The 13363-nt window shown below is 39.4% G+C and overlaps 1 protein-coding gene across 1 annotated transcript in view; it reads right to left on the reverse strand.

The window, feature by feature from the left end:
* Nucleotides 1-2984: 2984 nt before the first annotated feature.
* The window catches only part of ZMYM4 (zinc finger MYM-type containing 4), a gene marked incomplete in the record, with an annotated part of 194477 nt that continues 184098 nt past the window's right edge, over nucleotides 2985-13363 (reverse strand). The window contains 4 exon segments of the mRNA XM_073615589.1: nucleotides 2985-4368; nucleotides 7178-7307; nucleotides 7581-7829; nucleotides 7930-8041. Coding sequence (XP_073471690.1) covers nucleotides 4164-4368; nucleotides 7178-7307; nucleotides 7581-7829; nucleotides 7930-8041 — 696 coding nt within the window.

Here is a 13363-nt window from a genome sequence, read left to right on the forward strand (position 1 = left end):
TAAAGAGGAACTGCAGTCACACAATTTGTAATAAAACCATCTTTGCCATTCTGAAGCTTCCCTCCAACCACTTTGCATATTAATTTTATATATACTGTGATTCTGTACTTGCCAAATATACTGCAGAAATCTCCCTCCACCAAGTCTGGCTGCAGCCATTTTAAGCGTGAGCAGCTGAAGCTGCTGCCTGTTCACTTTCTGGATTGACAGAGTCACGCCTCCAGCTCTGCAGCTCTCATTGGCCCTCTTATGACTCATCCCCCCTCCCTTCCTGGCAAACTCTCACAAGAGAGAGAGCTGTGCATGATGTCATAAGCCTAGGCTAATGACCAGACAAGAAACCGGAAGTGGGCTGTACCAGGTATTTACTTGCAGAAAAAAAAAATGTTTTACTATCCAAAGTTAAAACAACAAAGTCAGAGGATTTAATAGATGGAAAGTTGAAAACGTGACTGAAGGTCCACTTTAACTGAGCAGGAAGGGGGTTAGGTCTGAGTGAGGAATTCCTGCCTTTTTTGGCCAGTGTCCATTTAGGTGGCAGCATAACTAAAGTGAATATGAAGTACCCGGAGTCCCGTGATGTATAAATGAAAAACATACATTTTGTAATTTAAAGCTGAACACCAGGTAAACAGATGAAATACCTAAATGAATATGAGAGCGGTTGTAGCCATCAGAAGATTTGTATATTTGTTCAATATTGAGCTTAAACACAGCTCTGTCACACATCCCTGTCTGGCAGGGGAATGAACCTAACTTTTCTATGCCGCAGTTTCACTCATAAGTCTCCTCCCTACCCCCCCCTCCTTGTGACTGGACAATGAAAGGAGAAGCAGTACAATGATGATCTTCTGTATGAAATTCCTCCTCCTTTTCATTAACAATCTCATAACTATGGCATCAAGTATGCCACTGCAATAAACACGGCTCATTGCCTCTTCACAGCAGTTCATAGACATTTTGGTCATTTCAGTCTGTTAAAATGATAGGCTGTCTTTCCTGTACTAGGAGGAACCTATTGGTGAGTAACTTGCATTGTATAGGCAAGTATTCACACAATATTGTTTTTGAAACCTGTTTTAATATTTTGGTCATAAATGTTACAGCTTTAAAACTACAATGTAGTGTGAATACCTACCCAAGCAATATGTATTACAAATATATTTGATAAACAAAATTGTTGCCCGCTAGATTTGCAGTTCAAATGTCCACAAACTCAACTATTTCATTATAAGGGTGGCCTGACGCAGCATGTGAGTGGACGTCTTTCCTAGCAGCTCCGAGATCCCTCTGCACAATCCTGTGTAATCCTGCTTACCTGCCACTCAATGTCGGCTGAAACAACCATTTCATTATAACAAAATGTAGGTTCACGCATTTTTTCAAATTATACTAATCCAACCTACCTTATAGGAGAACTGACACTGAGAAAGTTAACTACAGTATAAAATGAAGCCAATGTAGATTTATGGTGTTCTGCATCATTTTATAAACCTTTATACCCCTCTCTGCCTTTTCCATCTCAAAGTGCCTGTGTATATAGGCTTTAGTTTGCTTCGGAGTTGCTTTTCCTCACCATACAATTCAATGGGAAAGCTTGATGGAACTCAGAAAGTGGTCAGCCACAAGTTAGAGGCACTTCAAAGTGATCCCAGATGCAAGCTGAATGCACCTGAACATGTACTGGATTTGCCTTTCTACACAAGCCATTACCAAGAAGACAGACTTCTGTGAATGGACAGCACAGTACACATTTGTTTTGCATTGATAACTGAAGATACAGTTTAATTTACAGCTGCATTTTGTACTACAAGGCTTATAGGGAGGTACACTTTCTTTTAAATCCTCAACAAGATACATGTACTCTATTTATTGTGACCTTAGTTTGAAGTTGTTCCTTTAACTTGGCAAAATAACGGTCCTCCATTTTCGGTAAAATATAAATGTTTTGTTTATATTTTTACTAACCATTCAGAGTCTCCTTTAGGTAACCTAGCCCACTTGTTGCCCTGGATCTCAAAGCCACTGCACAGTTTGCATTTCTACAAGAGATTTTTACCATCTAAAAGCTAATATCTAGTGAATGAATAGAGGCAAGTAATTAACCCATGAACATGGAAAAGGGGCAAGGAGCTTTTTCTTTTTATGCTTGCCATAAAAGCTCTGTACATAAAAAACACAAATCAGTTATTTATTGTACAAGCAGGGTAAAAGACACAAAATGTGACTACTTTGTCTTTAATATTAAACTCTTTAACTGCTAAAACAAAAAAAAAAAATAAAACAAAAAAAAAAAAAAAAAAAAAAAACAAAACAATCAAAGACGTGAAAAATGAGACTCGTTACAACTCTTTAAAATACAAGGGGATAGCAACATAACACAATGAAACATGTTGAGGTCCCCTCTGATAGAAAAGAGAGTAATGAATAATCAGTGACATACAGAATAAATTTGCTTCTCTCTGAACTCCAAAATCCTTCTCTCGAGAGTGCATTTTCTGCAAGAGTCTAGCAGATCTTCCATGATTTACAAATGCTAAAAATTCCTCTGGAAATGTACCCCCCTTTTCTTATTTCTACAATAAAAAAAAATCCAAGCTATTTTTTAGGTTTCTCTGTTTCAAAGAGTAAGAGGGTTATACAATTGAAAGTTTCTGAAAAAAATGGCCTGGTGTTTAATGCCCTTGGAAGGAAAGATGCGTGGGTAATTAAAACTGTGTAACAATCAAATATTAAAGGGGGTCTTGTTTCTTTTTCTTGCCATGTTTGAAACCAAGAATAAGAGCACTATACTTTTCAAATTCTTTGATTTTTCTCTTTTACGGTGCATCAAAACTATTTGTTATAAACTCGCTTCAAGGTTTCCTTTTAAAGCAACATAGCGCACACCTGCCTAATATAAACTTAAAAAAAGAAAAATACAAAAATGAGACAAACGTGTTTGGTTTATTCTATTTACTGTATGCATCTGTAAATAGCAGGGCAAAAAAAAAAAAAAAAAGAAGGAAAACTTTGGAGATATTAAAAAAAACTTGTAGTGAAAATAGGCAACTTGTAGGTTTTTTTTTATATATATTCTCAAAACCTGCAAACCATTCAGTTTTTACGGCTCTGTGGGGTAAATAATTAAATAGTGTGTATGCAAGCATATTTTTTCTAACAAAATGCAAAGTTGACAGATTTCAGCCTGCATTTGTTTTATAAATGTTCATGATTCATGTTTATGGTCTTGGTCACAGTGGGAATTCTGGGGGCTGAGACGTATAGAAGGAAATCCCAAATGATTTAAGATCTGCTATCTTGTTATTACGGGACATAAATATTTTTTTTTATCAATCAGAGGTGCGTGCAGTTTCATATTGTTTTGCCATAGACTTATCAGCCTTATTAAATGGTTTCCTCAGCGTAAACATCACAACTCCTGTTTAAGCACAAGAGATATATTGGTTGTGCTAATTACACACTACAAGTGGTAGATCTGGTCTAATTGATCTAAGAACTACTTGCTACTGGTTGCAGTACTACTGGTTTCCAGTGTAGAATAGCAATGTAATTACGTGGACAGAGAAAAAGCCAAATATGAAGTATAATGTGACCCCCACAATTTCTGGGTAAATGTTAAGTGGATTGTTTAATTGGAAGGATGCCAAAACTCCTTGGAAAGTCAAAATGGCTTGCTACAGAGTTTACATAGATTTTCAAACTGTCATTGAATAAAGTAAAATGGGTGGCACCTTTATGCACCCTTTACAGTGTTACACAACACTAGTGTGAAGAGACTCTTGTCTTAACCCTTTCAGCTGCTCCTACTATATTTCTGCAGTAGAGAGAGTTAAAAGCAATCACCCCTATGCTCCAGTTACAAACAAATTACAGTTCCTACTTTGGGGTTTAACACCTAAAGTTAGGTGTACAATTTTAGAGTCCATTGCTCATCTCTGTGCCGGCCACAAAGATATAGGGCTGTTATGTCCATATCCTGTTTAGAACCCGCAAGGAAAATGCTTACATATAAACAGGGATGGACTCATGGGCAAAAAGGGCAGTGTATCAGTTCCAGGTGAGAAAGTTCACAGTTTAGTGCTTGCCCAGCCCAGCTTCATGTAGAACATATAGTACTTAGGGCTTTGGAAGTTGGAAAGATGGGAGGATCTGAAGAAACTTTAATCAGATAGTTCCCCTTCTGAGTCCTCTTTCGCTTTGGTCAGCTCTTCGTGAATTTCTCGAACCATAAGGATGCGAGTCAGCATGCTGTCCAATGTGCCCAGGTCAATGGGCATGGTGGAGAACCACATGGGGCTATTGGGTACACAGGAGCGCTCTGGCTGAAGGTAAAAGACATCACTCCGCTGCTTTACACTTTCAGAACTGTAAAAGACAGAAGATGACATTTAATCAACATTAGCAATGTTTATACAAAGGGAAAAAAAACACGCTAAAAAGCTATTATAAATGCTGAACTGCAGCTGCAACAAAAAAACACTAATATCAGTGTAATAAACGAAAGCAAATAAAATAAGTGCGCTTACAGTCAGATGGTCACAGATATAAATTCATGTGTTACTTGCATAAATGAATAAAAAAAAAAGTAAATAAGTATATATAAGCTGTAAATAATTGATAAATCAAATACCAAAATCAGAAAGTGCTTATAGGTAAAATAAACTCCAATATTGAATTGAGTGCACAGTAAGTGACCAAACGTGTAAATAGATATAGATGAATCAAATTTCATAAATTATAAATGAAATCAAATGTGAATATAAAAATGGGAAAAGTGAGTACAGTCCATTCATAAAGTCAATGAAGGCGCATCAGTCCCATGAAGGAAAAGTCACGTATCCACAGTTCATTGAGAGCAGCCAGTGTGGGAGAAGAAAAGAAGGTGGTGTGAAGGGATATGCAGATAAACAGTGAATCCGGAGGACACTATAGATGGACCCTTACCAAAAGTGGTGGGCCTCCCTAATAGCAAGGTCTTGTGTGCGTGCAGATACAGCCCTCTGCAGGGACAGCTGGATGGCGGCGTCCGGATCGGCCGATGAATGCAGCAGGGGGGAGTTGTGCTCCCATTTGAAGACAGGTATGAGATCCTGTAAGGAGACAGCTGCTCTACTCAAGAGACAGTGCTGAATGTTGGAGATATTCTATGTCCGTAGGACTTGGAGAGTTGAGGTGACTATGTGGGTCTGGGAGACTGAGAAATCCGGGACAACTAGTGGGTGCCTCCCTCCAGGTGGATGCGCTGGAATCGCCTTCCGTTGGAACGCTGCATTCATCGGCTGATCCTGTTGCCGCCATCCAGCTGTCCCTGCAGAGGGCTGTATCTGCACGCACACAAGACCTTGCTATTAGGGAAGTCCACCACTTTTGGTAAGGGTTCGTCTATCGTGTCCTCCGGATTCACTGTTTATCTGGATATCCCTTCACACCACCTTCTTCTTTTCTTCACCCACACTGGCTGCTCTCAATGAACTGTGGATACGTGACTTTTCCTTCATGGGACTGATGCGCCTTCATTGACTTTATGAATGGACTGTACTCACTTTTCCCATTTTTATATTCACATTTGATTGCATTTATAATTTATGAAATTTGATTCATTTATATCCAATATTGGAGTTTATTTACCTATAAGCATTAGCAATGTTTAGGCTCCCTTATAAGCATTAAGGAAAAGTACAAAGAAATGCATACATATATATTCTCAAAATTATACCAAACAGTAAAGGCCTTGTGTGACATTTGGAGTTTTTCCATCCCTAACCTATTGCTTTTCCTAAGGTGTATGTAAACGCTAACACAAATTTCTCTTTTATGCTCTCCTTTGGTTTGTTAACTGTTATAGTAAAGTGGTTTTAAAGGTAAAAGGTTTTTTACTTTAATGCATTCTCTACATTAAGGTAAAAAACTTTTTAATATTAGTCCCCCCCCCCCCCCAAAATACTCACCTGTCTCATCTCCCATCTCCAGGCATCAATTAGTCCTGATGAATTAACTGCCCAGCTGTCTTGAGGTCCTAAAATGCCAGGACAGTACAAATACCCACAAAATAACCCTTTTTGGGAAAGCTGACATCCAAAGTATTTGTTAAGGGGCATGGTGAGTTTTTTGAAAGATGATTAAATAACATTTTTATTTTGGTTTTGTTTTTTACAAATGGTCACCAGAGCAGTACAGCATCATCATATGACTGGTGCGGCGGCGATTAGGGACACGGACTAGTGACAGTGTGTTAAACAAAAAAAACACACCTTTTTTTCCCCCCATACTGTGACTAGAGCAGTACAGTGCTACCATAGCCACACTGTACTACTCTGGGGAAGCGATCAGGATTTTTTTTACACTGATTGGTCATAGTGATCACATGGTAAAATCACAGTGATGAACGCAACAGTACACAATAAATGGCTATGAATATATTCCATTAATTGTGTACAATGGTCATGTGATCACATGGTACATGCAGTGGCCCAGTACATTGATTTCTCATCCACTGTGTCTGGTGCACAGAGCATGTGACAGATTGCGCTGCAGCACAATCCTTAGGGCATGCACAAGGCATGATCCTGGGTGGACATCGTGTGTCATCTATCCAGAATGAAAGAGCTCCTGCTCGGCCGTCATTTGACAACAGGCCAGGCGGAAAGCAGTTAATGTGGCCCCAGAGCTATTCTCATCATAGGGGTGGGACAGAAATTCCTCTTTAAGCTGGCCATACACAGTTACACTAACAGATTCCTGGTTAAGAGGTAACAGTGTGAAAATGGGAGGAGATGGTTAAGAATGGAGTGCAGCCAGTGTGGGGAGAGCTGCCAAAGTAGCTTTTGCAATTTAGTTTGGGGAGAGCTGATGTGTGTCCCAGGACAGAGGTGTAAGACAAAAATCTAGAAGTATTCAAATACACTTTCCTGCTACATTAATTTCTGGCGTCCGCTGTAAAGGAGAATGGTACATCCTCTCTTTGCCACACAGGAAAAGAGGACTGAAACTCCCATTTTCTATGAGCACTTGGCCAGGGCTGGGAATCATGTGCCGTGAACAGTTAGTCAGGGATAGGTACTCAGAGAAAACAGTGGCAGAACCCAAGTGAGAGAAGGAAGTTTCAATTCCTATGAAAATTTTATAGAGAGGACATATTGGGATTATACTAAATCCTAAAAACCAAAGCACTTACCATTTGGATAAGTAAAATTCATATAGCCTGACAGGACACCTGAGTGGATTGTCTGTGTTCTCAGCCATCTCCATCACAAACTGACCATCCTCTTCCTCTAACCTTTTTCGCTTGCCACCTGTTACTTTTTCTGTAATGCAAAAAAGTGAATTTAGTAAAAAAGAGGATCTTGCGCTTCTTTATTTCTTGTACTGTGCAACGTGTTATCTGCTTTCACGGCAATCCCTTGCAAGCCATCATTATGTGTGGACCCATAAAAAGATAAGTACAAACTCTTTATCTAACCTCTCTGTTGTTCAAGGGACAAGTTCTCCTTAAAGAAGGGATAAACAGCTTTTCTACACATCACATTTAATGGTCTAGAATGTTTCGTAAAATAGTTTTTGAATAAAAATACACACACCATGTTCTGACTCCTGCTTTGGAAAAGGGGGCATAAAGCGCAGGTAGGTGGTTTTCGTGTTGTATTTCAGAGTTTTTGTACGTCTCATGACATAAGCAAAGGAGAGTTGATGGTGTTCTGTCACAGTCTTTAACTGGAAGAATTTGGTGGTGAAGAATAAAAGGGTGTTGAGAAGGATGATAGGTGAGTAGGCACCAAGCTGTTTACACTCCCACAAATGTTCTTCTTCGATCCTTGAAAACAAATAACCTGGAAAAGAGATTAAAAAGCAGCTAAAACGGACCTGTAATAACACATTTTTATAGACATACAAATGTTGCCAACATATGGAAACTTGTGTATGGCTTACCATTAGGTAAGAGAGGTGGGTGCCAATTCTTTAACAGCTTTGTAAGTTCCACCATAAACCTGGAGTAGGGTTCCATAAAGATATTATCTATCCGTCCATTTTCAAAAAGATACTGAAAAATAAGGAGAGAAAGAACGTTTGTCATATGGAGGTTATACCTCTGATGTAGTCAGATGGTACTAGTATAACTGGTCTAGTTTTGGCCCTCTATCCCAGTTGTTCATTGGTTTGACTGCATGCCCTTACAGCTTGAAGCCCTGTTTAGAGGCGTATAACCACTTGGTACTTTTTTTGCATGTGCATCTAAAGTTTTAAGCTTAACTATGGATTTGTACTTTCTATTCACATGAAGTGTCCAGTTCTAGAGACCTCATTTACAAAAAAAAATAATAAGATAGAACAGAGATGGGCAACCAGAAGAGAGTTCAGGAACTTAATATCTACATTCTGGAGGAAAGAGGGGAAAGGGGAGACATGACTGAAATTTTTAAATGAAGGGGGTGAATAAGGTTCAGAAGGGCAATATTTTCAACAAAGAAAATGAGATCAAGAACACGGGGACATGACCTCAAACTAGCAGGAAGAAAGTTCAAAACGAATCTTAGTATTATTATATACTTAGTATATTTTACCAAAAACGTAGTTGATGCGTGAACTAAACTATATATACAGTGCTCAGCATAAATGAGTACAACCCTTTTAAAAATTAAGCTTTTAATCAATACCTTAATGAACACAAGAACAATTTCCAAAATTTTGACAAAACTGAGTTTTATAGAACATTTGTTTAGCTCATTACATGACAGTAAGGTTAATATAACTTGAATTACAAAATCTTCAATTTTAATCAAATTAGTTGATGCAAAAATGAATAAATCCCAAAACAAAAACTACTACATCTAGTATTTTGTATGACCCCCCTGATTTGTAAGGACAGCACCAAGTCTTCTAGGCATGAAATGAACAAGTTGGCGACATATTGCAACTACCTTTTTCCATTCTTCAGGAACGACCTCTTTTAGAACCTAGATACTGGAGAGTAATGCTCAACTTCCCCATAGTTGTTCGATTGGGTTCAGATCAGGAGACATACTTGGCCACTGAATCACTTTCACCCTGTTTTTCTACAGAAATGCAACAGTGGCCTTAGATGTGTGTATTGGATCTTTGTCATGTTGGAAAAGTGCATGACAACCCAGGGTACAGAGTGATGGTAGCATCTTCTCTTTCAAAATAGAGCAGTACATCTGTGGACTTATGATACCATCAATGAAATGCAGCTCGCCAACACCAGCAGCACTTATGCAGCCCCACAGAAGGACACTGCCACCACATTTCACTGTAGGCACCATGCATTTTTCTTTGTACACACCTTTGCGATGCGATACAGTTTTGAAGCCATCAGTTGCAAAAACATTTATCTTGGTCTCATTACTCCAGAGTCCCAGTAGTCTTATTCTTCAGCATGGGCCCCGGCAAATTCTAGGCAGGCTTTTTTGCGCATGGGCTTTAGGAGAGGCTTCCTTCGTGGATGACACCCATGCATGCCATTCCTCTGCAGTGTACACCGTATTGTGTCACAGGAAACAATCACCCCAGTTTGGCTTACCTCTTTAGCTAACTGCAGTGAACCTGTATGGCGATTTTCTTCAACACCTCTCATGAGAAGACACTCCTGTAGAGATGTTAACTTACATGGACGGCCTGGATGTCTTTGGGAAGGTTGCAGTTCCATCTTTGTTAAATTTTTGTATCACTTTTGTTACAGTATTCTGACTAAGTAAAGCTTTGCTGTTCTGCTTGTAGCATTCACCTTTCTTATGTAAAGAAATTATTTTCTTTCTCAGGCCTTGTGTGACATTTCTCTTCCATGTGGTGCCATTGTTCACAACATGAAACAGGAATGGGTTTTCTTTGTTAAAATGGAAGTAAACCCAGACGGGTTTTGCTTCCTCTTTTGCTCCCTGCAAGGACTGCAAATGAAAAGCATAATGGGTTAGTATGCATCGCATACTAGCCCATTATATGATACTTACCTGCAAACAAAGCCCGCGCTGTCCCCTGAGCAGGCCGCGTCCATCTTCGCCCCTCTTCCGGGGCCCGGGACTCTGGCTCTGTGACTGGCCAGTCGCATGACATCACTCCCGCACCAAATGCGCACGGGAGCCATCAGTCACGGCACACGCTGGGGGAAGGAACGGCACGCTGGCTCGTTTCTTCAAAGCACATACGCCAATGATGACATCGGTGCATTACAAGTGAAATCTCCAAAACGACGCATGTTTAGGAGATATTTTCACTACTTATAGGTAAGCCTTATTCTAGGCTTACCTATAGGTAAAAGTCACCAAAAAGAGTTTACAACCACTTTAAGTAAAGCCCTTTATAATCAACTGTCTGCTGGACACCTGTTTAATGAATTAGACTTACCTGAAGTTGAATTCTTGTTAAATTAGGATCTTGCCATCTAAAATTTAGCTTTGCTCCTAACAATTTCATTGGGGTGTATTCAATTTTTTCAACATGGACTTGAATTTGTTAGGAAAAATACTTTTTTTGTGTGTGCAAATGAACAAATATTGGTTGCAATCAATGGCTCACATTTGTGGGAGTATTTTGTAGTACAGTGTCTCATAGAAAATGTTGATTCTGAAAGGAAAGTAAAGGTTTTCTGACAAATCTGTTGGGGCGAGGATCATTGCAGCGCAATATTGACTGAAGGCATGGACATTAATATCATAGCGTTTACATCTGCAGTAAAAAGGGTTTTTTTTACTGCAGATTACAGCAGATTACAGATTTTAAAATTTTGCAATCTCAGTGAGAATTGTAGGACAATTAGCAACAGGTCTGGGCATGACACTTATACATGGAAATACGATGAAAGGTTTGATGCTGTTACGAGAAACAGATTTGTGCATTACAAATTACAGATATCTGCTGAGGCGCACACATTTAAAACTTTGCAAGCTTAGTGAGAACCGTATGATGTAATTTGCAATGGGTCTGTGCATAACACCTATACTTAGAAAGGAGTTTGTATCAGCTATAAGAAACACAGTGAGAACTGTTTGATAACGACAGATTTCAAGCATAATTGTAATGCACAAAACAAGTGGAGTGAACACAAAAGGTACTATAGCACGTAAGCCCTCATATTGAGCTGTCTAACCCATTTAGCAACAGTGATACACTGTTGGAATCTCGGCCATTCGAACCATGTATGGGACAGGCTGAATGTACCAAGTTGATCAATCGATCAATTTGGGTGCAGCCAGCCATCTGGATTTTAGAGACTATAGCTAGCAATGACTGTCTTCACCTGGCGGGGATGGCTTCCCCCGCCAGGAGAATACAATGGCTCGGCAGGAGGGATTCCCATATCAATACGTCTGTGTTGCTACAGAAATCAAGGAAATTTCTTAACTGCAACCACCGTGTATGGCCGGAATTAGAAATAGGATTTCCTTTATGAAGACATGTGCAAAACAGTGAGAGTCTGTTTTTCAGATAGGGTCCGTTTGATAGCCACAGCCTCTGACAGCTCTGACCATATCCATACAATGTAAAGCAATTGCTCTGGGATGCTTTGGGGCAGGGCACAAAGTAAGGACAATGTCCTCATTGAGTTGAAAGGCTGGTACCACCTTAGGCAAAAAGAAGTGTCGTAGACACAAGACCACTTTATCCATGTGAAGAATCAGGAAGATGGAATTCCATAAGGAAGATGGAATGGTTAAGAGTACTTAAACACTTCCATACTGGCCCTATGTAAATATTTTTTTGCTAGAAAATTGACGGTCGTTGCAACTTTTTATGTCACACGGTATTTGCGCAACAGTTTTTCACACGCATTTTTTGGGGAAAAAAACTGTCATGAATTAAAAAAAAATAACAAAAAACAGTAAAGTTAGCCCAATTTTTTTGTATAATGTGAAAGATGCTACACCGAGTAAATAGATACCCAACATGTCACGCTTTAAAATTGCGCACACTCAGAAGGTGCCAAAATTCGGTACTTAAAAATCTCCATAGGCGACACTTTACATTTTTTTTTACAGGTTACCAGTTTAGAGTTACAGAGGAGGTCTAGTGCTAGAATTGTTGCTCTCGCTCTAACGCATGCTGCGATACCTCACATGTGATTTGAACAGCATTTACATATGTGGACGTACGCGTGCGTTCGCTTCTCTGCGTGAGCACACAGGGACGCTTTAAATTTTTATTTTTTTATTATTGTTTATTGTACTTTTTAATTTTTCGATAGCTTTAATTTTTTTTGATCACTGTTATTCCTATTACAAGGAATGTAAACATCCCTTGTAAAAGGAATGGTGCGTGACAGGTCCCATTTTTGGAGAGATGTGGGGTCTATGAGACCCCACATCTCTCCTCCAGGCTGGAAACATAAGATAAAAATAAAAAATAACGATCCCATGCTTTCCAGCCGCAATCACTGCTTTGTTTATATTTGGATGATGCCTGTAGCTGCAGGCATTATTCAGATATCCCCACTGAAAGTCAAGGGTGTCATATCACGTCCTTGGGCTGGAAGTGGTTAACTGCTTCATGACCGCCTCACGCAGATATACTGCGACAGAAGGGCACGTACCTGTACGTTGCCCTTTAAGAGGTGGCTCGCGGGCGCACCCGCCGGGAGCTCCATGACCACGATCGTGGGTCCGCGGACTATGTCCGTGGGAATAACCGCGATCGTGTCACGGTGAGGAAGTACAGGGAGATGCTAATGTAAAAAAGCATCTCCCCGTTCTGCCTAGTGACACGGTCACTGATCACAGCTCCCTGTAATCGAGAGTGGTGATCAGTGACATGTCACTTTTAGCCACGCCCCCTAACAGTTAGAATCTCTCCCATTTTATAGCACTGATCGCTGTAAAAATTACAATGGTTCCAAAAAAGTGTCAAAATTGTCCGATGTGTCCGCCATAATGTCGAAAGTCATGAAAAAAAAAAAAAAAAAAAAAAAAAAAAACGCAGATCGCCATTACTAGTTTAAAAAAGAAAAAAAAAAAATATTAATAAAAATGCCATAAAACTATCCCCTATTTTGTAGACACTATAACTTTTGCGCAAACCAATCAATAAACGCTTATTGCGATTTTTTTAACCAAAAATATGTAGAAGAATACGCATCGGCCTAAACTGAGGAAAATTTTTTATATATATTTTTTTTGGGGGGGGGAGGGGGGGGATGTTATTATAGCAAAAAGTAAAAAATAATGCTTTTTTTCAAAATTGTCGCTTTTTGTTTATAGCGCAAAAAATAAAAACCGCAGAGGTGATCAAATACCACCAAAAGAAAGCTTTATTTGTAGCAAAAAAGGACGTCGATTTTGTTTGGGTGCAACGTTGTATGATCGCGCAGTTGTCAGTTAAAACGACGCAGTGCCGAATCGCAAAAAGTGCTCTGATC

This window comes from Aquarana catesbeiana, linkage group LG02, assembly GCF_042186555.1.
Source record: "Aquarana catesbeiana isolate 2022-GZ linkage group LG02, ASM4218655v1, whole genome shotgun sequence".
Classification (NCBI taxonomy): domain Eukaryota; kingdom Metazoa; phylum Chordata; class Amphibia; order Anura; family Ranidae; genus Aquarana; species Aquarana catesbeiana.